Source organism: Microtus oregoni, unplaced genomic scaffold (genome assembly GCF_018167655.1).
Source record: "Microtus oregoni isolate MIOR12 unplaced genomic scaffold, Mior012 000046F_ref0000063, whole genome shotgun sequence".
Lineage (NCBI taxonomy): Eukaryota > Metazoa > Chordata > Mammalia > Rodentia > Cricetidae > Microtus > Microtus oregoni.
Window position 1 is genome coordinate 13,788,292 of NW_024543220.1, and position 26,407 is coordinate 13,814,698.

At 46.2% G+C, this 26,407-nt stretch overlaps 1 protein-coding gene across 1 annotated transcript in view; it reads right to left on the reverse strand.

Annotated features, from left to right (window-relative positions):
- The window catches only part of Slc26a8 (solute carrier family 26 member 8), a 52,657-nt gene that overhangs the window by 16,340 nt on the left and 9,910 nt on the right, over nt 1-26,407 (reverse strand). Inside the window, exons 3-9 of the mRNA XM_041634960.1 lie at nt 18,220-18,359; nt 12,955-13,071; nt 11,782-11,963; nt 9,550-9,714; nt 7,557-7,706; nt 4,507-4,589; nt 642-789 (exon numbers count right to left, since the gene is read on the reverse strand). Coding sequence (XP_041490894.1) covers nt 642-789; nt 4,507-4,589; nt 7,557-7,706; nt 9,550-9,714; nt 11,782-11,963; nt 12,955-13,071; nt 18,220-18,359 — 985 coding nt within the window. The remainder of the gene's footprint in view (nt 1-641; nt 790-4,506; nt 4,590-7,556; nt 7,707-9,549; nt 9,715-11,781; nt 11,964-12,954; nt 13,072-18,219; nt 18,360-26,407) is intronic.

A 26,407-nucleotide genomic window follows, 5' to 3' on the forward strand; every position in this document is an offset into this window, starting at 1 on the left:
TGGTTCCGTGTGCGATCTCGTGGTGCTGGTGCCCTAGCATGCACCTGCCTTCCTCGGCCACAGGGAAGTGTTGACAGAGGTTTCTGTCCCACCCGGTTCTGTAGTCACTCAGTCCCCAGGAAACACACAGAGGTCTACATTAATCATAAACTGGTTGGCCTAGTAGCTCTTATTAACTAGTAGGCTTCTTATTAATTCTTATAACTTATATTAGTCCATAATTCTTGTCTGTTTAGTCACGTGGCTTGGTCCCTTTTCTGGCGAGGTAGTCACACTTTGCTTTCTCTGCAGCTGGGTCACGACTGCAGACTGAAACTTCCCTCTTTCCAGAATTCTCGTTGTCCCGCCTCTACTTCCTGCCTGATTGCCCCACCTCTACTTCCTGCCTGGCTACTGGCCAATCTGCCTCCCTGGTGCTGGGGCAGCAAGCATGTGCCTCCCCACCTGGTTGATTCCTTTGCCTCTCTGCCCCATATCTGTTCTAGGGGAATAACGTGTTGTATGAGTTCAAGCGGGTTCAGAGTTACACATCGTCCACTTCTCAGAACCCGTATATGATTACAGTCAGATTATGGTCCTGGTGACCCGTTAAAGAGTAATGAATGTTGGTGTGAGGCTCACAGCAGAGAACAATCCCTCACCTGGTTGGAATTGGTTCTGTAGTTATGTAAGCTGGCAATCTTCTTGCCCACAGATATGAGCAGAAAGGAGCTCACTAAAGATAAAGACATGGCTTGTAAAATAATCCTGGTAAGGATGCCAAACTCTGGAGTCTCCGGGAACACGAAGCTGGAACGGAAGACTGGGATTACCGCCGGGTGGCGGGGAGTCCCTTACTGCACCTCTCCCACTCCTCCTCATGCCAGGCAGGCCGCAGGACAGACAGAGCAATGGAGGCAGCATCTGGCCAATGAACTGAGCCAAGTTACAAAGGAACTGCTCCCAGTTCCTACCTTACAGTGAGGGCAAGCACCAGATGTGATTGGAGGAGGATGTTCCGCTGCTGTCTGAGAGCATCCTGGGGTGTGTGGGGAGGTTGACCTACATCCTGGATGCTTTAGAGCTCAGTGGCTTCACGACAGGGCTCTTCTCCCTTCCAGGTCCACACAAATTCCACCGCACCTTCTCTCCTGGACTGTTTTGTTTTTACTTTTTGACTCAGAACCACAGACATCCCAGGCTGACCTGGAGCTCCTCCCCAGGGCTGGGGCCATAGTTGTGCACCATCACGCCTGGCTCATTGAACTGTGTACTGTAAAGAACGAATCTTGCGGGTATCAACAAGATGATGAAGGAGTGGTGCGAACAACTTTATGCCAATGTGTTTGATCATTCAGAATAAATGAATAGATACTTTGAATGGCTCAGATGAATGGAGTGCTCTCCAGGAGAAACAGATAACCCAAAGTAGACACAGTGATTACACACAGTGCGATGGTTGGTGGCTACTTTCTACTTGAAGAATCTGGTCACCTGGGAGATGAGCCTCCGGGCATGTCAGGTGGGGAGTTCCCTCCATGGCAATGATTAAGGTGGGAAGATTTGCCCACTGTGGCCAGTGCTGTTCCCTGGTCAGAAAGGAACTGAGCACGGCGTGCACTCCTTGCCCTCTGCTTCCTGACGTAGGTTACCCTGTCACCAGTCACTGTAAGCTCTGCCACCTTGACCTCTTTCGGCATGAGAGGCTGTGCACTTGCAGGATAAGCCGGACTAAACCCTTTCTTCCTTAAGTTGCTTTTGCCACAGAGTATTTTACCACAAGAAAGGGACTGAGACACAATAGGAGTTTTGTTTAGTAACATACAAGCTGGGTATGACCATTTGCCTGTGAAAAACCCAGAACATGGGAAGTAGAATCTGGAGGAGCTCAATGCCAGACTTCAAGCTTAGGCTGCCTAGGATCCTATCTCAAAAATAAACTTTAAAGATTCGCACACTTAAAGCTGAATTATAGTTAAGAACCTTCCCTCTCACAGTGAAACCTCCAGGCCCATATAGCTGCACTGGTGGACTCTACCGAGTGTGTAAGGAAGAGATCATGCCAGTTTTATAGGAACTTCCAGAGGCTGCAGACATTCCCAGCCAACGCTTTTCATGGCTATAATGGAAGAGATCTGACCAGCCTATAAATTGTTAATATGACAGGACCACTTGGGCTTCTTCTCAGGACATGAGAGGGTTAACCTTCAAGTGTGTTTATCATTCATGATAGGAAAAGACAAAAAAAGGAGAAGAAATCCTGATGGTTTGGGAGAGAGATTATATATATAGATATAGATATGTATGTATGAAGTATATATAACTTCATGCTGACACAATCCTTTAAACCTAATTTAGGAGCATGGATATGTTCCATCTTTCCTTTCTCTATTTTTGTGGTAGACTTTTCTGCAGAGCAAATAAAAGCTTATCTAATTAAAACTTCTTAGTTCATGCTTAAAGCCCACCTCTCCCTCTTTGTTTATTTATGAAGGTGGGTGAGAACATGGGTATTCTAAAGAGGTAAACGATAAACACTGTTGACCACACAGACTTAGCAACATGAGCTGGTGGCTCTCCCGCCTGCTGTTGTCTGTGCCATACTCTTTCTGGGCTTTTTGAGACACGGTTTCTCTGTGTAGCCCTGGCTGTCCTGGAACTCACTCTGTAGATCAGGCTGGCCTCCAACTCACAGGCCCACACCTGCCTCTGCCTCCCAAGTGCTGGGTTTCAAGGTGTACATCACTACCCTGTGCTCAACAAATTAGGATTAAAAAGAACACAGAAAAAAAAAAGAACACAGAAGCTGGGCATGATAGAGCACATCTATAGTACCAGCACTTGATGTGCACACTGGAGGATCAGGAATTCAACGCTGGTCTGCACTACCTGTATCACAAAAGCCAAAACAACCACTGAAAGCAGCAGAAAACAACACCAGGAAACAAGAGCATAACAGGAGTTAAGTTACAGTGTCCAGTTTTACCCGTTCCTGGCAGCCATGTATTAAAAAAGAGGGTGACTCAAATAAAGAATATTTGAAGCAATGTGTAAATTGGAGTTTGAAATGCTTTCTTCTCTATATGTGAATCTTATGGTGAAAGATTAGCTGAAGTGGACTGTGTGCTTTGGAAGTCATGAAGAATACGAACCAGGCTGAGAGAGCGCTCGGGGTAATGCTCACCGATGCTCTCCACCACGGCTGCCGTCCTGAGCGCGATTCCCGGAACGCGCACAGTATAAGGAGAGACGTGACTCCTGTAAATTGTCCTCTGCCCTCCATGTGCGCACTCTGGCATGCACGCTCTTCCCTCCACAGACGTAGAGAAAAAAATGTTTAAAAAGAAAGCAAGTTGCTGGGCATGGTGCTACACACACCTTTGATCCCAGTACCCGGGGAGGCAGAGCAGGACTGTGTAATTCACCTTCAAGTGGGTGATGGCAAAGCAACAGGTCTCCTCTGAACACAGAATCCTGTTTTCTATCAGAGACACTAGAAAATGGATCTCTCATCCCACCTCTTTTGGTTTGTTTTATTTTATTTATTTATTTATTTATTTATTGGAGAGGGTGGTCTCAAGCAGCCCAGGCTAGCCTGGTGATTGATGTATAGCCAAAGCTAGCCTTTAACTCCTGAGTCTCCTGTCTCCCTCTTCTCCCCAAATGCTGGGATGACACACGGGCACTACATGCCTGGCTTTCTTGTTCTGCTCTTGAGAGTTAATCAGACAAGGGTGGGGCTCTGTGAGACCCAAAATGCCTACAGAGAAAAGAATCAAGGCTCTGGTGTTCTGGGCACCCAGCAGGTGTCTTAGCAGACAGGCTCTCTTATGAGAAGAGTGACAGAGGGTGAGTAAAGAAGAAACAGGAGATGTGCTGGCCTGATTGTTCACAACCTCCGTTCTACACCTGATCCCAGTTGAAACTCTGAGAACTGTACCTGTGCCAAGTATGGCCAGGGGCGCCTATGACCGGACTGTGTGCAGGGAGGCCTGGGGAGAGTGCTCAGAAGGGAAGAACAGTGCCATGAAGGTAACGTCTCTCATCCCTGCGGCCAACCTGGGCTACAAAGCAAGACCCTGTCACAGAAAAATAAAGGAAAAGCAATCTTGAAAGGTGGAATGACGCCAGTTGGCGGTGGTGGCGCACGCCTTTAATCCCAGCACTCAGGAGGCAGAGGCAGGCAGATCTCTGAGTTCAAGGCCAGCCTGGTCTACAGAGCTGAGTTCTAGGACAGACAGACCAGGGCTACACAGAGAAACCCTGTCTCAAAAAAAAAAATCAAAAACAGAGTTGGGGAGATGGCTCATTCGTTAAGAGCAATGGCTGCTCTCCCAGAGGTCCTGAGTTCAATTCCCAGCAACCACATGGTGGCTCACACCATCTTTAATGAGATCTGGTGCCCACTTCTGGCCTGCAAGCATACATGCAGGAAGAACACTATATATATATATATATATAATAAATAAATCTTAAAAAACAAAAACAAACAAACAAAAGAGAGGCAAGGCAAGTGAAATGACTGACCTGTATGGAATCATGTTGATCAGCATCTTGCTGTTTTCTGTAGCCATGCTTATCTTGTTCGTAAGTAAGGAGAAGCCAAGAATCTGTCCGGAGTTAAGAGGAGAAGCATATGATTAAATATCGTGCATTGCCTCCAGCAGTGAGGTGCGGAGGCCCCAGCATGACAGGGAGTGAAATGTGGGCCGTCCTGACATCAAAGTCAAGAGAGGCCTTATGTTTTGATTCTCCATGCTCCCTGTGGCCTGGTCTCTGATACTCGGATGGGGACTGGGAAGTGCCGCAGCTTCTCTCTCCTCGGGCTTCCAGCACAGGCCCCACTGCTGGATGTGTATCAAGAAGCCCAAGGCCAGCCAGTCTGGCTAATCATGACTCCAGGTTCAGTGAGAGTCTCTCTCAAAAGAACCAAGAGGAGGGGATGGAGAGGTGCTCACAGCTTAAGAGCACTGGCTTGTTCTTCCAGAGGACACAAGTTCAGTGCACCCACATCACTGGCTCAGAAGCATCTGTGACTGCTGTTCCAGGGGACCCAATATCCTCTTCTGGACTCTGCGGGCGCTTACACTCACATGGACATTTCCTGGGCATGCACACATACAGGGAATTTTCTAAAAAAAACCTTTTAAAATTTCAAAGAAAAGCCAAGGTAGAGAGCAACAGAGGAGGAAACGTCTGGTCTACACACAGGTGTGCATACATACACACCACACACATAACACATTTTCACATTTTAAAACATAAGCATTCCGGTAGAGAATGGTACAGCCTGGGGCCTACAGTTAACAATAGTGTACTGGAGACATGAAAACTGGGAAAGCGATAGGTCTTAAATGTTCTCACAATGAAAAGATGATCACTGGCCGTGGGCTCTGTGTCTGTCAGCTGGCAGTGGGCACTGTGTCTGTTAGCTGGCCGTGGGCTCTGTGTCTGTTAGCTGGTTATGAGCTCTGTGTCTGTTAGCTGGCCGTGGGCTCTGTGTCTGTTAGCTGGCCGTGGGCTCTGTGTCTGTTAGCTGGCCGTGGGCTCTGTGTCTGTTAGCTGGCCGTGGGCACTGTATCTGTTAGCTGGCCGTGGGCACTGTATCTGTTAGCTGGCTGTGGGCTTTGTGTCTGTTAGCTGGCCGTGGGCTTTGTGTCTATACCCCAGAACTTGAGGGTAGGCTGAGAGTTGGATTCTAGCTAGAGCTGACTGGCAAGACCTGTTTCAAATGAAGACAAAGCAAAGAAGAGACACCTGTGTGGTGGTAGAGGCGCTGACTTGACAAACCTATAACATAACATGCCAAAACCTCTCCGTGTGCAAGCAAGTATATAAAATTCCTATGGTCAAGTATACCTGAGCAAAACCTAAATTTTTTAAAAAACCAAAACACACGACTGATTTAAAAGGTCAAAGCACTTGCTGGGTGCTAGGCTGATGACCCGAATCTAATCCCCGGGGAACCCATGGTAGAAGAAGAGGGTCGACCCCACCAAACTGTTCTCTGACCTTCCCCCACGCTCTGTAGAACTTAGGTGCTTATGTGCTCAGCTTATACATAAGAATAATAAATTAAAAAATAAAATAAAAACAAAACATGTCACAGCCGGGTTTGATAGCACGTGGCAGAAGTTCCAGCACTGGAGAAGCTGAGGCAGGGGAACTGTTATGAATTTGAGGCCAGTCTGGGCTACATAGTGAGACTATTTTAAAATAGCAGTGAGAAGCCGGGCAGTGGTGGCGCACGCCTCTAATCCCAGCACTTGGGAGGCAGAGGCAGGCGGATCTCTGTGAGTTCGAGGCCAGCCTGGTCTATAAGAGCTAGTTCCAGGACAGGCTCTAAAAGCTACAGAGAAATCTTATCTCGAAAAAAAAAACAAAACAAAAATACCAGTGAGAAAGAGAGAGAGAGAGAGAGAGAGAGAGAGAGAACGAACAAGAGAGAGAACAAGAACCAGAGTCACAAAGAGAATTTTACAAGAATGGCACACATTTAAAACTGTATTTAGGGGATTGGAGAGACGGCTCAGTGGTTGGGAGCAATGGCTGCTCTTGCAGAGGACCTGTGTTTAATTCCCAGCACCCCCATGGCAGCTGGATCCTCTGTAACTCGAGGTCTAGGGGATCCAACCCCCCCTTTTTTTTTGTTTTTAAAGATTTGTTTATTTATTATGTATACAACATTCCTTCCGTGTATGCTTGCAGGCCAGAAGAGGGCACCAGATCTCATTGAGGTCTAGGGGATCCAACCCCCCCTTTTTTTTTGTTTTTAAAGATTTGTTTATTTATTATGTATACAACATTCCTTCCGTGTATGCTTGCAGGCCAGAAGAGGGCACCAGATCTCATTATAGATGGCTGTGAGCCACCATGTGGTTGCTGGGAATTGAACTCAGAACCTCTGGAAGAACAGTCAGTGCTCTTAACCTCTGAGCCATCTCTCCAGCCTAGATCCAACCCCCTTTTCTGACTCCTCAGGCACAAGGCATGCATGTACTGCCTTGCACACATGCAGTAAAACACCTATACTCAAATAAATAACTCTCCAACAGAACAAAAGCCTCTATCAGCTTTGACCTGATTTAATGTTTCCTTACAAGTCTTTTAAAGAGAGATTTATGTTACTCTTATTTTTGTGTTTGTGTGTGTGGCATATGTGTGGAGAAGTGTCCGTGGAGCCAAGAGAGGACATCTGATTCCTGGAGTTGCAACTAGGAGCACAACTCCGACCCTCTGGGAGCTGCAAACACACACACACACACACACACACACACACTCTCTCTCTCTCTCTCTCTCTCTCTCTCTCTCTCTCCTTCTCCCCCTCTCTCTCAACAGGGTTTCTCTGTGTAGCTCTGGCCATCCTGGAACTCACTCTGTAGACCAGGTTGCCCTCAAACTCACAGAGATCCACCTGCCTCTGCCTCCCAAGTGCTGGGGTCAAAAGTACAGCAAACACTTTTAACCATCTCCTTGCCAGTGGTTCTTCTTTTCCAGTGTTATCTTTGCCCTCCTAGGTTAGAGCGAGTGTCTGGAATCACTGGCGGAACGGTGGAGTCCGCCGCAGAGACACCTACCAGAAACAGCTCCATGGGGAACTCGATGGGGTAGTGGTTGAAGGAAATGCGGATGCACTTGTTGATTCTCAGAACCACCACAGCGGTGAGGAAGAGCAGGATGCTGGTGGAGTTGGCTTTGGGGAGAGCGATGCAGTAGTTAATTATGTTCTGAAAGAAGAAAACATTGCACAGGCTTCCTTAGGGATACCGCCTGAGCTCTGCGGGAACACGAGGGGCAGGAATGAGGGCTGTGTGGTTTGGGTAGTTTTTCTCCATGCTGGGGACTGAACCCATGTCACGCTGGGCAAGTGCTCTTCCACTGCACTGTGTCTCCAGCCCTCTATTTTGTTCTTTGAGACAAGGTCTCATTAAATGGCTCATGCTGGTCCTGAGCTCATCTTGTAGCACAAGCAGGTTTTGAACCTGAGATCCTCCTGTCTCAGCCTCCCAAGTGAGATTACAAGACTGAGCCATCAGCCTTACGTAGCTTAAAATGTTTTTTTTTTTAATTTTGTTTTTTAAATTGAAGAGTAGATACCTTAAAAGGCAATAATGCTAAATGAAGGGAGAATATACTTATGGTTATTATACTTCTGTCTCATTGTAAGGGAAAAGACCTGAGAATCTATTTAGGGGCTAGAGATTCCTGGCTGGCCTGGAACTTGTTATATAAAAAATGTTGGCCTCAAAATTACAGAGATTTGCCTGCCTCTGCCTCCAGAGTGTAAGAGTTCTATCTGTTAACCTGTCCACTGTTATTTTTAAGGCCATGAATGCTATTTAGTTGAATTTTCGCTTCATTTTTTGCATTCATGGCCTATTCACAAACTCTGCGTATTTAGGATACAAGTCTGCTATGTGGCATGTGATAGGGAGAATAATGAAACGATGCGGGACTCCCCTCTGTATGCTATGGATATGTTTTATTACCATTGGTTAATAAAGAAGCTGCTTCGGCCTATGGTAGGGCAGAATAAAGCCATGCGGGAAACCCAAACAAAGATTGAGAGAGTAGGCAGAGTCAAGGAGACGCCATGCAGCTGCCAACGGAGAAAGACCCACCGGAACCTTACTCGTAGGCCACAGCCTCGTGGTGATGAATAGAAATGGATTAACTGAGCCGGGCGATGGTGGCACACGCCTTTAATCCCAGCACTCGGGAGGCAGAGGCAGGCAGATCTCTGTGAGTTTGAGACCAGCCTGGTCTACAAGAGCTAGTTCCAGGACAGGCTCCAAAGCCACAGAGAAACCCTGTCTCGAAAAACCAAAAAAAAAAAAAAAAAAAAAAAAGAAACGGATTAACTGAAGATGTTAAAGCCACCTAGGAATACGTCTAAGCTCTTGGCCAAACAGTATTATAAGTAATAGAGCTTCTGTGGGACTATTTGGGTCTGGGCGACAGGAAATGAACTAACAGTCTCTGTCTACAACTAAATAGTAACTTCCTGACAAAATTTAAATTTTTTACATTTAGTTATTATACGAGTGTGTAAGTGTGTGTGTGTGTGTGTGTGTACATAACTTTTGGTAGTTCACTCTCTCTTTCTAGCAGGTGGGCTGCAGGGATGCAGCTTAAGTCTACATACTTGCTGGCAGTCAACTTTACCAGCTGAATCATGTCACTGACCCCATGGTCAATATTTTTTTTTGGGGGGGGGGAAGGTGGGGGCAGGGCTTCTTTGTGTAGCTTTGGCTGTCCTGGAACTCACCCTGTTGACCAGGTTGGCTTCCAGAGATCCACCTGCCTCTGCCTCCCGAGTGCTGGAGTTAAGCGGGTGCTCACGGACAAATTTTAATGCAAACCATCTAGCTTAAAAGCTGAACTGAAGTGAGCTGCTGCTCCAGTCAGCTTCTGTAGTGGACCAAGACCCTAAATCTGCAGGAGACAGAGTTACTTCTGGGCCCCTCTTACCCTCTTGGTACAGGCAGGAATCTGTCTACCCAGGCTCAGTTTTCTTCCTAGGCCAGAGGAGGGGTGTGTGAACTCTGGGAGAGGTTTGAGGTTACTCACGTAGAAGAAGGAGATGGGACCAGCGTGGAAACTGACCATGATCCCAAAGATGCATGTCATCTGGGCCAGTATGATGTGTAGGGCCACAGCAGCGAGGTAAGCACTGATTGCAGCCTCCGGAAGGTATGTGGCCACGAAGCCCATTCCCATCATACCCATTGACAGCTGTGGGGTGTGAAGAAAAGAAACAGACCAAAGAGACTTGGGTCATTGTGCTGGCTAGTTCTGTGTCAACTTGACACAGGCTGGAGTCATCTGAGAGGAAGGAACCTCATAGGATCTGGTTGTAAGCCTGTAGGGCATCAGGAACCTCAACTGAGACTACGACCCCATAAAATCAGGTTGTAAGCCTGTAGGGCATTTTCTTTCTTTCCTTTTTCTATTTTAAAAAGGTTTGCTTTATTTATTATATATACATGTTTGTCTGCAGGCCTGAAGAAGGGCATCAGATCTCATTACAGATGGTTGTAAGCCACCATGTGGTTGCTGGGAATTGAACTCAGGACCTCTTGGAGAGCCATCTCCCCAGCCCCTAGGGCATTTTCTTAATAAGTGATTGATGGGGAAGGGCCCAGCCCATTGTGGGCGGTGTCATCCCTGGGCTGGTGGTCCTGGGTTCTATAAGAAAGCAGGCTGAGCAAGCCATGAGGAGCAAGCCAATAAACAGCAGCCCTCCATGGCCTCTGCATCAGCTCCAGCTGCCAGGTTCCTAGCCTGCTTGACTTTCTGCCTTCATATCACTTCAATAATGAACTGTTATATGGAGCGATGATGGAAATGAACCCTTTCTTCCCCAGGCTGCATTTGTCACAGTGTTTCAGCAATAGTAACCCTAATTAAGACAGCCATCAAGTCAGCAACAATATCAGCTGGACTCCCCAGGGGCCCACGACCTCTGCTCAAAACAGATTCCCAACCAAAAGACCAGGGGCGCCTTGGAGAACTCCTTAGGCTCTCCTTCCCCAGTGAAATGGGGTCCTTGAATGTTGACTCAGAGGCTCCCAGCAAGCCCCAGCCCACATTCTTCTTTTCCTTCTGAAACACTGGCAGCTGTTAGGCTCCTCCCCTAGAACCTCTGCCCTCTAGATGGACGCGGCTCTGAGACAGAGACTGACAGTCACAAGACCCATCTTTTCCAAAGGCCTTGGGTCGGAGCCCCTCTCAACTCTGTGAGGAGCGCCGCCTTCCACAAAGGCAGAGGACCACAAAGAGGAACTGAGAGGGAGAATGTGAGGTGGTGGTGCACACCTGGAGCTTCAGCACTCCAGAGGTGGAGGAGGGAGTTCAAGGTCATCTTTGACTATAAAGTGAGTTTTAGAACCCTGGGCTCTGTGAGTCCCTGTCCCAAAACAAACAAGCAAGCAAACAAACTCAAGCACCAGATCAAACTTCCCAGCCTTGTGACTCCTGTGTATTAAGAATGATTCAATGGGGCTGCTGTGGTGGCGCACACCTTTAATCCCAGCACTCTAGAGACACAGAGTTTGAGGCCAGCTGATCTAAATACAGAGTTCCAGGACAGAAACCTTATCTCAAAAAACCACCACCACCAACAACAACAAAAAGAAAGATTCAATCGAACTTTCGTAAATCTTTGCCATACCACTGGGTCATCTCTCCAGCCCAAGTCTCCCTTTCTTTCTTTCTTTCTTTCTTTCTTTCTTTTTTTTTTTTTAATTTTTCGAGACAGGGTTTCTCCGTAGCTTTTGGTTCCTGTCCTGGAACTAGCTCTTGTAGACCAGGCTGGCCTCGAACTCACAGAGCTCCGCCTGCCTCTGCCTCCCGAGTGCTGGGATTAAAGGCGTGTGCCACCATCGCCCGGCTTCCCTTTCTTGTACTTTAAAATTTTGCACACTTTTAGCCCTCAGAGAGGGGACAAATCACTGCGACTCTGGACACGTGAGTCTTTCACAGCTGCCGTGTGAGTTATCACTGTGACTAAACGTCCAGCAAGATGGGGCTAACGGTACAAATGGTGCTTCGCTTCCCGCACTCACGTCCTGCACTATAGGAAGCAAAGAACAGACAAGATGTGGGACTGAACAAAACTTCCAGACCTGCCTGGGAGCCAATTCCTCCAGGGGCCTCTGTCTTCTAAAGGTTCTGGAGCCTTCCCAGACAGTGTCACCAGCTGGGGACCAAGTGTCCACTCACAGGAGTAGAACATTTCACATTCAATCCACAACGCACCTGTTCTTTAGTTTTTTTCAAATTCAGAGATTCAGTTCCTACCTGAATAACTCCTGTCAGGAAAGTTGTGGTTGCCACCACACTCAGAGATCTGTTATAGTTTTCGTAGAAGGTCGGGAGAGAAAAGTCATCCTTGACGAACGTTCCCATGATCAGGTGGCCGTTGTTGAACGGTCTCTCCTTCAGAACGTTGATCATCAGAGCGCTCACGAGGAAGAAGGGGCCTGTGAAGGAAGTATGGGAAACATATCGCAAGCTCAGAAAACCTGAAATCATCCTTGAGAAGGAAGAGAAAGCAGGGACGAGAATTGGGGCTTCACAGGTTGGGTGGTTCAGGAGTTTCACCTCTTTGAAACATGGGCATAGAGGCTGGGATACAAGCACAGGCTGGCTGGAAGTCACTGTCAGGCTTAGCCACTGTGCCTCACCTTGAGACTAAGTTAAAGAGGGTGGAGCCAGGCATGGTGGCATACATCCTTAACCTCAGGACTTCTGAACTATGCTGGAACTGTAAAGACTATGGAGAGAGACTTAGAGAAAGACTGATGTACTTTGCACTATGGGACAGATGTGGGTTTGGGGGTTAAAACACTACACTTTGGCCTCAAATGCTCCCTAAAAGCTCATATGTTGAAGTCTTGGTGTTCATGCTACTGGAAATGGATGAAGTAGGTCCTTGAAGATATGTACTTGAGGAGTAACTCTTGTCCCCTACCCTATATGTGTGTGCATTCATAGATGTGTGTATATGTAAAATCTTGTACATGTTTGTACATGTATGTATGTGTATGCATGTGTATGTGTGCATACATGGATGTGTCTATATTTGTGTGTGTTAATGTGTCTGTGTTTATGTGTGCATGTGTCTGCTTGTGTGTCTGTGCATGTGTCTTGTGGGGATATTTGTGTGCATGTATATGTATGCGTGTGGGTGCATTTGTGCATGCATACAAAGATGTGTCTGTGTATTCATGTCTGTGTCTGAAGGTATGCGTGCATGTGTGTCTGTGTGTGTATATGTGCATACATGTCTCTGTGTGTGAATGTGTCTGTGCCTGTGTCTGTGTGCACGAGCCACTGTAAACCGTTCCTGTTTAAGCCCATGTTCCCAAGCATTTCTTTATGGTGACTGAAAGCTAACTGGCACTGGTTGCTAAGCAACAAGCAGATAACTGACAGATCATCTAGCTCCTGTGGCTCCGGCATTGAACTCACCGATGGACATTTGATGGCATGATCCGAATATTACATAAATGACTGAAGAGCAGAAGGCAGCATAAGTGACATTGAGGGGAGGAATCAGTTGCCTTGTCAGCAAACTAAGTGTCAGGCCTGAAAAGCAAAATAACTTAATTAAGCAAAGACAGTAGCTTGGCTTTAAAAGTTACCTTAAACCGGGTAGTGGTGGCGCAGGCCTTTAATCCCAGCACTGGGGAGGCAGAGGCAGGCGAATCTCTGTGAGTTCAAGGACAGCCTGGTCTACAGAACAAATTCTAGGAGAGCCAGAGCTGTTATTCAAAGAAACTCTGTCTCGAGAAACCAGAAAAAAATTACCTCAAAATAAAATGGCTATGAATGCTTAGCCTGTGTGTAAATAGCTCTTATATTGCCGTAGTTTCCAGCATGCTTTTATAGCTTAGCTTTTGGGTTTTTGTTGTTGTTTGTTTTTGGAGACAGAGTCTCATATAGTCCAGGCTGGTTTCAAACTCACTACGTATCGGAGAGTGACTTTGAACCTCTCTGATCCTCTTGTCTCCAGCTCCAGAGTGCTGAGATTATGGGTGTAAGCTGTTCTGCCAGTTTGTGAGCACTGGAGAGTGGACCCCAGGGCTTGTTAATGCCAGCAGGCACCCTACCACCCGAGCTACAAACCCTACATCTTAGCTCTGTCATAGACTCACTGAGTGGCTGCAGCACTGACCTGGAGAGGAGACAGGGTACTGAGTGCTAGCTCCAGCTTCCTGTGCAGTGCTCATCCCTCCCAGCTCCAAGGGCCTGGAGGGCTGCACAGATGGCCAAGGACCTGGGTTTGGTTTCTAGCACCGAGGCTTGGCAGCAGACACCTCCTGTAACTCCAGTTCCAGGGAACTGGATGCCTTTGGCCTCTGAGGGCACCTGTACTAACATGTACACACACACACACACACACACACACACACACGCACATAAATGAAGTAATAAGAGAAAAAAGGCGGCCCTGGGAATCCTCCAGGACCAAAGATAGAGCTGGAGAACAAGGCAGAAGTCACACAAAAGTCACTTGATTTTGGCTTGTCAGATGCAGTCTGTCTTCTATATGGTAACCATCCCAGTGTCTTTTCTTAGTATTCCTATTCAAGGCTTCAAAAACACTTATTTATGACTGGCCGGGTGTGCTGGTGCAGTACTGGGGAGGCACAGGTAGACAGATCTCTGAGTTCAAGGCCAACCTGGTTTTTATAGTGAGTTCCTAGTGAGAGACCTTGTCCAAAACAACACCAAACCACCAAAACGCTTATTTATTTTTATGTGGTGTGTGAGTGTGCACACATCTGTACCACAATGTGTTTGTATGTGTGTGTATGTGTGTGTGAGAGAAAGGGTGTGTGAGAGAGTGTGTGTATGTGTGTGTGTGTGTGTGTGCGCGCGCGCGTGCGTGCGTGTGTAGGTCAGAGGACAACTTCATGGAGTTGGTCTCTCCTTCAGGTTCTGAGGGTTGAACTCAGACCATCAGGCTTGCAACCTCAGGCAGTAAGCACTCTACTAGCTGAGCTATCTCCCCAGTCCCAGTCTGTGGTGGGAGATTATTTTAACTAGGCGAAGATGTGCTACATTTGTTTGTGCTTATTTGTGTAACTCTGTGAAGATGTGCTGCTGCTTCACCTTGCCTGCCTAAGGAACCTGATTGGTCTAAAAAAAGCTAAATGCTAGCCGGGCGGTGGTGGCGCACGCCTTTAATCCCAGCACTCGGGAGGCAGAGGCACGCGGATCTCTGTGAGTTCGAGACCAGCCTGGTCTACAAGAGCTAGTTCCAGGACAGGCTCCAAAACCACAGAGAAACCCTGTCTCGAGGGCTGGAGAGATGGCTCAGTGGTTAAGAGCATTGCCTGCTCTTCCAAAGGTCTTAAGTTCAATTCCCAGCAACCACATGGTGGCTCACAACCATCTGTAATGAGGTCTGGTGCCCTCTTCTGGCCTGCAGACATACACACAAACAGAATGTTGTATACATAATAAGTAAATAAATAAATATTTTAAAAAAAAGAAAAGAAACCCTGTCTCGAAAAACCAAAAAAAAAAAAAAAGCTAAATGCTAATAGCTAGGCAGGAGAGGGATAGGGGAGGCATAGGAGGAGAAATCTAAGCTAAAGAGAGAAGATGGAGGTAAGAATGAGGGAGAACGAGAGGGACAGGCCCAGGGCCAGAAGCCAGGCAGCTGCCAGCCAACCAGCTAGACATGAGAAGCAGTGAAAGTAGGACAGAAAAGAAGAAGGAAGGACGGAAGGAAGAAAAGAAGGAAGGGAGGAAGAAAGGAAGGAAGGAAAGAAGGAAGAGGCCGGGTGGTGGTGGCGCATGCCTTTAATCCCAGCACTCGGGAGGCAGAGGCAGGCGGATCTCTGTGAGTTCGAGGCCAGCCTGGTCTACAACAGCTAGTTCCAGGACAGGCTCCAAAACCATAGAGAAACCCTGTCTCGAAAAACCAAAAAAAAAAAAAAGAAAAAAAAAAAAGAAAGAAAGAAAGAAGAAAGGGAAGGAGGAAGGGAGGAAGGAAGGACGAAAAGAAGGAAGGATGGAAAGAAAGGAAAGGAAGGAAGAAAAGAAAGAAAGGGAGGGAGGAAAGGAAGGGCGGACGGAAGAAAAGAAAAGGGAAAAGGGGGCTGGCAAGATGGCTCAGTAGTTAAGAGCACTCTGGCTGCCTTTCCAGAAGACCCGGGTTCAAACATTCCCAGCGCCCACATGGCAGCTCAGAACTGTCTGTAACTCAGTTCCAGGAAATTTGACACCTTCACACCAATAAAATAAAATAAAATAAAAAAGAAAGGAAGGAAGGAAGGTAAAAGCCCCATGGCAAATGTGGATAAAGAGAAAGAGCTGAAACAGGAGCTCAGCTAAAGCTGAGCATTCGGAACTGATAATGTCTCCATGCCATGACTTAGGAGGCCAAAGGAAAGCCTGTTACCTGTGCCACCAATTCTATCCTTTTTTTAGAGGGGGATATGTGGAGACAGGGTTTTTCTGTTCTGGAACTTGCTCTGTAAGCAAGCTGGCCTTGAACTCAGAGATCTACCTGTCTCTTCCTGTCAAGTGCTGGGATTGAAGGTGTGTACTACCACTGCCCAGCCCCAATTTCTTTCTTAATCAACCTCTATGCATTGCAAAAAGTAGAAGCTATGCTTAAATTAGCTTATACTAACTAGTAAATTAATTATGAGGACACGAAGGACAGTCAAACTTCATGAGAAACTAGAACCAAAAGGCCATTTCCCTGCTCTTGTCTTCAGGATTTCACATTACTCTGCCTCCGGTCCCAGGATGGGCCTAAACTAGGGATGTATTCTTGTATATATCTCCTGGTCCACAGACATACAAATTCTTCGAGATTTTACATACGTTTCATGAAAACTCCTGAGGCATATTTACTGAGCATATATTGGCAAACTTTGCCAGGTGGATATGGTCAGTAAAAGACTTGGAGGGCCCAGGTTAGGCGTAGTCACTGAGCACCTTAGTGTGCACAGGGCCTTCAGTCAACCTCCAGCATAACCACGTGGGAACCATGACTACTGGGAGCCAATGGTAAGGAAACCCAGCCTCTTCACAGTGATCGTCACATCTGGTCTTCGGAGAGGGAATAACAGTAGAACATCAGTGCTACCAGAAGTATTGGCATGGTAAAAAATGAGCCCTGTTAGTACGCTCCGTCTGCAGGGAGCCTGGGGATGCCCTGGTTGGGGGCTTCTCTGAACACAGGGACTCCTCAGATTTGGTTTGTCACTCACTTTTGGGGGTTCTAGAAACGACACTTCAGGGACTGTTAAGACAGTGGCTGGCTCCAGGAGCCCAGTGCCTAGCAACAGAGGAACAGATAAAGAAACTGTGGTGTAGCTACAGGGGAGTCCCCGGCCATCGAGAGTGAAGTTGTGTCATCTGCAGGAAAATGGAGGTCATCAGAGGAAGTGAACTATTTGTGTCTCAGAAACACAGATGTGGGATATCTATTATCACATGTGGTTCCTAGGTCTTAGATAGGCACATGAAATCATGACTGTACATACAACATGTAAGTACAGTAAAACCGTCTAGGAGAACAGGGGACTAAGAGGCAAAAAGGGAGGAGGATGAGGAGATGTGCCGTCATGTTCAATGCATAGTATATACTTAAATCAAAGGTCTGTGTAACATACTATCACGTATAATCAATATACACAACGAAAAAAAGAGAAAATGGGAATTTCTTTAAACACATAGCTAACAAAAAACAGTTGTAGAACCCTTAATAAATTATACATATTTTCTGTGTGTGTGTGTTAAAAAAAAAAAAAAGGTTAAAAAAAGGAGGTATGTGTGATGGCTCAGGGCATAATATCAAGCCTGAAGACCTAAATTTGATTTCTGGGACCCATGTCATGGTGGAAGGCGAAAACAGACCCCGCCCCCCCTTAAGCCATTCCCTGACCTCTACATACACACAATAAATAAATAAATGTTAAGAAAGTAAAAAAAAAAAAAGCTGGTTGTAGTGGCTAACGCCGGTAGGATTTGCTAAAGGAGGCAGAGGCAGGAGGATCACGAGTTTGAGGCCAGCCTGGGCTACACATAAAAAAAAAAAAAAGAAAGTAAAAAAAAATAGTTGTGCCTGGTAGCGTAGCCCTTTAACTCCAGCACTAAGGAGACAGAAGCAGGCAGATCTCTGTGAGACAGAGGCCAGCCTCCATCATGAAACTGTCACAAAAATAAACAGACAAAAGAGTTACTGATTCCTATTTGGAGTCGAGATTTTGTTTGTTTGTTTCTCGATAAATTCTCAAGTAGGCGTATCCCCACCTTTTGATGCTGGGGCTGCAGGTGTGCTCTACTGCTCCTGGGTGGAAAGGAGCTTTCTACAGCCCGGTGAGACCTTGGGGTCTCTCATCTAGCAGCTGTGGTGTGTCCCCTGCTGGAGAGACAGGTGCCCTGTTCCCTAGCGCTCATCTTTTCCTAAGGAAAATTAACACCTGCTGAGATCTACTGTCATCACGAGTGTGAAACCCCCCAGGGGCAGAAAATGACCAGGAGTGGGGATTGCAAATTCTGTGGAAAGTGTTCATGGGTCTCAATTCAATCACATCTTTTGGAACCACCTGGAGGGGTTAGAGACCTGGGGATTACAGGGAGAAATGATGACAGTAAGAATGCCACTCCTGTGTTTCCCTTCTGTTCATCCAGCAGAACTGCTTGCTCCCGAAAGTTGTTGAGGTCTAGGAGATCAGCTTTGGTAAGAAGGTTTTGGATTGCCCTTACCTTGGGGAACTTGAATAAGACCAACACTTAAACCAGCAAGTAAGTCTCCAAGAAGCCAGTCCTTGAATCGATACAAACACATCCACTCTAGGAAGGGAAAGACCGTAAGCATGCATCGTAGGAACTTGTGCCATGAGCAGCTGGAGGAAAGAAGAACAGAGACTCAATTAGGTTCTCCGGAGAGAATCCCCTGGCCAAGTAAAGACACAGGATACAACCCTCATTCCCTTATGGTGCAGTTTCTCATCAGCACGGCTGACATTTTAACATATTGGACCACAATATTCTTTGTTGTGAGACTGATTGTTCTATGTGTTTCAGGATGGTTAGCATCCCTGGCTTCTGTCAGTCACTAGATGTCAGTAGTCTCTCCTCCCCTGGCTTAGAGACCCAAGGATATTGAGAAATACCCCCAGAGGACAAAACTACCAGCAAGAACCTGCAAGGTTGTAAGAACTGAGATTCACATGTCTAGTACAGAGCCAGTTTTGTGTTTTTATTGGCTGTTTAGAAACAGTCAAACTTCAAACTTACTTATTTCTTCTTTGTTTTTTCCCTTTTTTTTGGGGAGGGGGTGTTTTTTGAGACAGGGTTTTTCTGTGTAGCTTTGGCTGCCCTGGAACTCACTGTAGACCAGACTGGCCTCAAATTCACAGAGATCCACCTGCCTTTGCCTCCTGAATGCTGGGATTAAAGACTTCTAGTAGAGAAGGAACTTGTATCACTGTCTCTTCATAATAACAGTGTTTGGGGGGCTGGAGAGATGGCTCAGTGGTTAAGGACACTTGTTGCTTTTCCAGATGACCTGGGTTAAGTTCCTAGCACCCACGTCATTGTCCATAATCATCTGTAACTCCAGTCTCCGGGGATCTAATCCCTCTTCTGGCCTCTGTTGGCACTGCACACACAAGGTGCACCCACATACATGCAGGCCAAACACCCATATACATTAAAAAAACAAAACAAACCATTTTGTTGTTGTTATGAAATCAATGGATGGTAGAGATAGTTAACGCTTTAGTTTTCATGTTTTTGTTGTTGTTTTTGATGTTGTTGGTTTTCCAAGACAGGGTTTCTCTGTGTAACCCTGGCTGTCCTGGAACAAGCTCTGTAGACCAGACTGACCTCAAACTCACAGAGATCCACCTGCCTCTGTCTCCCAAGTGCTGAAATTAAAGGTGTGTGCCACCACCACTTGGCAGTTTTCATGTTCATTTACTTGTATATATGTATGTATATACATGTTAAGTATGTGTGCATGTATGTATGAATGGATGGATGGATGGATGGATGTGGGCATATGTATGTGGAGATAAGAGGACAACTTTTAGGAGTCAGTTCTCTCCTTCTACCACGTGAGTCCCTGGCATTGAACTCTGAGAGGTTGTGCATGGCAGGCTAGGCAAGCGCTCTACTTGGTAGCAGGTGCCTTCACCCTTGAAGGCATCCTTCTGTGGTTAACACCGTCATATTATTCTCACACAGAAAAATCTAACCAAACATTAACTGTCAAGATTTGCCTGGGACATCTAGACAGTTACAGAAATGGAGTTTTGTACTTGAAGAGTTAGCCATTTAAAGAAAAGCCTGTATATTTTAAAGGCTATATTATCTGTGGGTCTCAACAGGAGCAGTTCTGCTCCCCAGGAGGCGTGTGGACTGTGTCTGGAGATCCTTAGGACTGGCATCCAGTCGTAGAAGCCAGGAATACAGATAAATAGTCTACAAATGACAGGACATTTCTCTACCAGAAAGAAATCGGGGAGTGGGGGACAGGGGATGTGGCTCAGCTGACAGAGAGCTTGCCTAGCATGCGTGGAGCCCTGAGCTGTCTCCAGCACCACACAGACCAGCTGTGGTATATATGTTAAATGCCCGTAATCTCAATAATCATGAGGTGGAGGCAGAAGACTAAGTTCAAGATCATCTTTGGGTTCACAGTGACTTTGACACTAACCTGGATGACATAACCTGTTGGAAGGAAGGAAGGAAGGAAGGAAGGAAGGAAGGAGCATTGTCAGACATGATGGCACACTTTAATTCTAGCACTCTGCAGACAGAGGCTGGGAGATCTCTGTGAGTTCAAAGCCAGACTGGTCTACAAAGGGAGTCCCAGGCAGCGCCACACAGTAAGAGCCTGTCTCAAAACACCAACCAATTAAAAAAACACAGCACCACCACTGTCAGCAAAACAGAAACAAATTCATACTCCAGAATGTTAGCATGAGAAGCTGAGTCCAGTGGCACATGGTTGCAGTCCCAGCTGTTGTGGAGGCTGAGGCAGGAGGGTCACCAGAGCCCAGGAACCAGCCTGGACAGCATAATGACACCCTAACTCGAAACAAAAACAAAATGTCAGTGTTGCGGAGACCGAGTAACCCTACCGCAGCTTGAGGTCATCTAAAACAGTGGTTCTCAACCTTTCTAATGCTGCAATCCTTTAATACAGCTCCTCATGCTGTGGTGACTGCACAACCCTTAAAATTATTTTCATTGTTACTTCATAATTGTAATTTTGCTATTGTTATTTGTATTGTAGATATCTGTGTTTTTCGATGGTCTTAGGTAACCCCTGTGAAAGGGTCATTTGACCCCCAAAGGTATTACAGCCCACAGGTTGAAAACCACCTCTGTAGAGGAAGGTAACAATCTATTGGTGAGTAAAACCAGTTTGACTTTAAACTGCCTTTTGTCATTTACACTTTGGCATGGACTGGCGGTAGACTAGATGGTTTTCCTCATGTACATGTTGGACTAGATAAAAGATTTAACTATGACAACAAATATAAGTTTACCATGTGGAACACTAAAGTGTGCACTCAGAAAAGAGGCAATTTCACGTGTTTAAACATTTTTAGGTTTATTTTATGTATATGAGTGTTTTGCCTGTATGTCTGTGTACCATGTGCATGCAGTGTTCAAGGAGGCCAAAAGAGGGCGCTAGATCCCCTGAAACTGGAATTGCAGATGGTTAGGAACCACCAAGTGGTTGATGGCAATTGAACTTGGGTCCTCTGCAAGAGTAACAAATGCTCTTAACTGCTGAGCCCTGATCCCACGTATTTTGTCTTGCATGACCATAAGCATCCTTAAGGTAGATGAGGCCAGATAAGTAGGAATGGTTTCCCCAAAGTCAGTGTCACAAACATGAGCAGAGTTGGGGCAGAAAGCCACGTCTCCTGACACCGAGCTCAGTGTTCTACTTTCTACAGACTCGGAGCCCCCTTATGACAGATGCTCCTCCGACCTGCTCCAGGTTCTGGAGGAAGGTTGAGCTGCTATTTCCATGTGGGTCGCTGGGTTCGAGGTAGGTGTACAATCATAATCAGACAGAGTGATCTTGGTGTGCATGGAAACCCAGAACATGGTGCTGAGACAACCTGTGCCACCACCTGGCGCAGGGTTCCCTCTCAGACACGTGCATCTGGCTGAAGACCACTAACCCTGTAGAGTCGGCATCGGGGAAAACTGAAGTGGGCATGGAATCAAGATGGTCTGAGCGACACAGAGCCAAGAAGGGAGATGGCTCAAAGAACAAAAGGAGCTGATGGGGGAGATGGAAGGCATTTAGAGAGAAAGTCTGATTAAGTGAGAAATGTGAGCTCGGGGCGTGGTGCAGTATGAAGACCTGAATCTGAGTTCCCAGGACCAGGGTGAAAACCAGACACGTAGTTTAAGAGCTTGTAATCTCAGTGACCTGCAGGGAGATGCGGAGTGGAGACAGGATCCTCAGAAGCTGAACAGCCAGCCAGTCTGGCGTATGTGGCAGAAAACAACAAAGACAGTATCTCTAACGCAGGGGAAGGTAAGGACCAACCCAGGGTTGTTAGCTGACTTCCACACATGGGTATGCACACACACACACACACGGAATGTGAGTGACCTGCTGGCACACATCTGTATCCCTAGCACTTGGGAAGTAGAGAATCAGAAGATCTGTGGTTCAAGGTCGTCCTTGGCTACACAGTAAATTGAGGGCGGCCTGAGCTGTCTGCGACCAAGTGAAAGAGTGAGGAGTGCAGGAGCTGGTAAGACAGCACAGCGCATTTTGACATGAAAGGGGCAGAGGTAGTTGCTAATCAAGAGAAAGAAAATGAGGGAAGAGATAAGATGTGTTTCTGCAGAAAGGAAGAGATGGACTTGACAGATAATTTTGTTTACTAAAAATGTTCCTCAAGACCAGAAAACCAAAACCACTTACATAGTGTTTACTATTTTCTAGACATAAACAACAACAACAACAACAAAAAAAAAAACAAACACCACCACCACCACCATATCCTTTAAATCCTCCTTATAGAGCCAAAGCAGGTGCCATAATCAGCCCCACTACACAGAGGAGAGGCGGCACGGGAAGAGGGGAGCTAGATAAGTTACCAACAGTCACACAGCTGGGCATCCGGAGCTCAGAGCCATGCTTTCAGTGCCCTGCTGGCCTAGATTTCTGGTTAAAATTCAGAAGAGGCCAGAACTGTGTTTTAGAAGTGGGAATATGAAGAGAAGAGAAAGAAAAATGTGAGCAATAAAAGAAAAGATTTTAAAAATAGAAGCTGAGACTCAGAACATCTATAAAAGCCCACGGGAGAGGCTGGAAATACGGCTCAGAGGTTAAGAGGTTAAGAACTCTTGCAGAGGACCAGAGTTCAGATCCTTGTCAGGTGGCTCACAACTGCCTGTAGCTCCAACTCCAGGGGATTTACCGTGCTCTCCTGACCCTCATGGACACCTGCACACACATGGCATCCGTGTATACAGATACATACATATAAATAAAATACACACACACAGCATGCAACTCTTTTTGCAGACAGTGTCTCATGATGTAGTCCTGGTTGGTCTGGAACTCTGAGTAGAACAGGTTGGCCTCTTTGCCTGCTGAGTGCTAGGCTTAAAGGCATGTACTACCACACCAAGACTTTAAATTAAAGATAAAGTAAAATAAAAAGGCCTACAGGAAGCTGACTCGGTCGTTTTTAAGTGTCTAGGTGGAATGGTGAAGCAGAGACCAGATAAACTGAAATAGCTTTAGTAATAATTGTTTATAAGGGTAAAGTTATAAAAAGCAATCGTTTTGTCTCTTTGCTTGCTGGGATTCTGGGGGTGGAACCCAGGGCCTTCCACCTGCCCTGGTGAGAAATGTCCCCATTGGCACACGTTCCCTTCTGCTGCCCGAGGTGGAGGAAGTTAGGGTTGTGACACGGAAGCAGAGAGGGGACGTCCAACTGCAGCTTGCACAAGGCAGGACATGAATAGAGGGAGTGGAGCATCGGAAGCAGAGGTGCGGCGGACTTTGCTATCGGCAACTGCAGGCCAGATTGTGATAGGAGAGCAGGGGATTAGGGACAGATAAGGCCGGATGTGGGGAGGGCAACTAGAGCCGCGAGAGTTACCCTTGGTCACGAAACAGCTCACACGGGATTCAGTTAGTGGACCCTGGGGGTCTCAGGCAGAATTGGAGGTGAATGTGAATTTGGGGCTAAAAGAGTCATTATTTCCAGTAACTTCAGGACTAAATTTCATATTTCCTTCAATTATGTTTTGTTTGTTTGTTTGGAGACTACTTGCTCTGTAGCTATTGTAGGCATTGTATATGTAATTTAGGTGACCTCAGACTCATGACAATCCTTCCACCTCAGGCTCCCTGGGGTGACAGGCTCCTTCAATTAGGAATATTGATTATAAACTGAAGCATAAGCCCAGAACTGACTGCGGTAACCAGAGCATTACTGTTGCCATAGGTACCCTTTTCTTGTGATAAATATCTTCACATCTTATTTACATTCCTTACTTCCTTGAAACTATGGTTTTCACTATGTAGTTACTAGGCACATGCACACAAACACACACATACACACACACATATATATGTACTAAAGGCTGGGATTAAAGGTGTGCACCACCGCCGTCTGGCTCACTAGATTTTAATACAACTGTTTTACCTTATAATTTTATCTACTTTATATATTAATAAGTATTGGGCAGAGAGATGACTTAATCAGTTAAGAGTTTGTGCTACTCTTGCAGAGGACCTGAGCTCAGCTCCCAGAATTCACATCAGTGGTTCACGGCCATATGAAACTCTGGTTGTAGGAGATTTGATCCCTCTCCCCTCTGCAGACACCTGAAGTGTCATACACAGACCCACGTACATATACACATAATTAAGAATGAAAAACAAACAAACAAAAACAGGAAAAAAAATGTCACAAGCCTTTAATCCCAGCACTCGGGAGGCAGAAGCAAGAGGATCTCTGTGAGTTCAAGGCCAGCCTGGTCTACAGTGAAAATTCCAAAATAGCCGAGACTGTTATGCGGAGAAATCCTGTCTTGAAAAAACAAATTAAATTAAAACTATTCTTACTGAGACCTTTCTCTCTTCCTTCCTCCCTCCCTCCCTCCCTCCCTCCCTCCCTCCTTTCTTCCTTCCTTCCTTCCTCCTTCCTCCTTCCTCCCTTTCTTTAGTTTTTCAAGACAGTGTTTCTCTGTAGCTTTGGAGCCTGTCCTGGAACTAGCTCTTGTAGACCAGGCTCGTCTCAAATCACAGAGATCCGCCTGCCTCTGCCTCCCGAGTGCTGGGATTAAAGGTGTGCGCCACCACCGCCTGGTGCTGAGAATGGGAAAGTAACATTCTCTTCAACAGACCATGCTGTTAAAGTGGAATATCTATAAATTAAGGAATAAAGTTGGACCCTGACTTTACACAGGGTACTAAAAACTAAAAATAGATCAAAGACTTAAAAGTGAACACCAACAGGCGTAGTGGCTCAGGCCTGTTAATCTCAGCTACTTGGGATGCAGGGACAGGAAGATTCTAAGTTCAAAGCCCGTCTAGGCTATCGAGTGAGTCCAAGACCAATCTGGGAAACTTAAGACCTTGTTTCAAAATAAAAAGTAAGAAGAGAGTTGGATACAGCTCAGCGGGGGAGCCCTTGCCACATGAGTGGGAAGCCCCATGTTCAACCTCTAGCCGAAAGAGAAAAAAAAAGGAGCTAAAGTATAAAATTCTTAGGCTAAAACATAGATTGAATTTTTATCAAAGTAAAATCCTTTCAGGGCTGGAGAGGGGGCTCAGTGCCTAAGAGCACTGGCTGCTCTTCCTGAGGTCCAGGGTTTGGTTCCCAGCTGTCATGGTGGCTCACAGCTGCCCATAATTGTAGTTCCAGGCCTGCAGTCACGTGTACATTCCCACATACAGACACAAACAACTACACATAATTAAAAATAATAATTTTTTTTGCTTGTTTGTTTTTTTAAGACAGGATTTCTCTGTGTAGTGCTGGCTGTCCTGGAACTTACTTCGTAGACCAGGCTAGCCTCAAACTCAGAGATATTCCTGCCTTTGCCTCCCAAGTACTGGAGCTGGGATTAAAGGCGTGTGCCACCACTGCCTAGCATAAGACTGTTTTTCTCTTTCTCTCTCTCTCTTTCTTTCTTTCTTTTCTTCCTCCCTCCCTCCTTTCCTTCCTTTCTCCTCCTCCTCTTCTTCTGACAGGGTTTTTTTTCTGTTCTGAAACTCACTCTGTAGACCAGGCTGCCTGTCTGTGACCCCCCAAGATAAATATTTTTAAAAGACTTTAATGGAGGAAAATGACAACTTAAAGAGTTAAAAAAAATTACAAATCATCAGAAAAGAACTGAATATTTAAAAAAATCCCCAACTCAGCCAGATAGGGGTGGCCCGTAAGCACTTGGGAGGCAGAGGCAGGTGCACCTCTGTGAGTTCAAGGACAACCTGGTCTACCGAGCTAGTTCTAGGACAGCCAAAGCTACCAAAGAGACCCTGTCTCAAAAACAAAACAAAACCATCTTTCAACTCAATGATGAAAAGAAAAATGACTTGATGTTGAAAGGGGAAAAGAAATGAGACATTTTTGTCTCTGAAGATACAAGAATGACCAATAAACACAGGAAAAACTTGCTCGAACAAGATAAAAAAAAAAAGCAACCAGCACAAAGAGACACCACTTCATATATGCTAAGATGGGGATAATGCAAAAGATGGAAAGGAAATTTTGGAGAGTGCATAAAATTAGAATCCTTTTTCATCTCCAGCAGGAATGTAGAATAGTGCCTGCATTGTAGAAACTAATATACCAGCTCCTCCAAAGTTAGCAAGCGATGTAAAGTATGCCTGTGATCTTAGCATTCAGGAGGCTGAGGCAGGAGGATGGTGAGTCTCAGGCCAGCC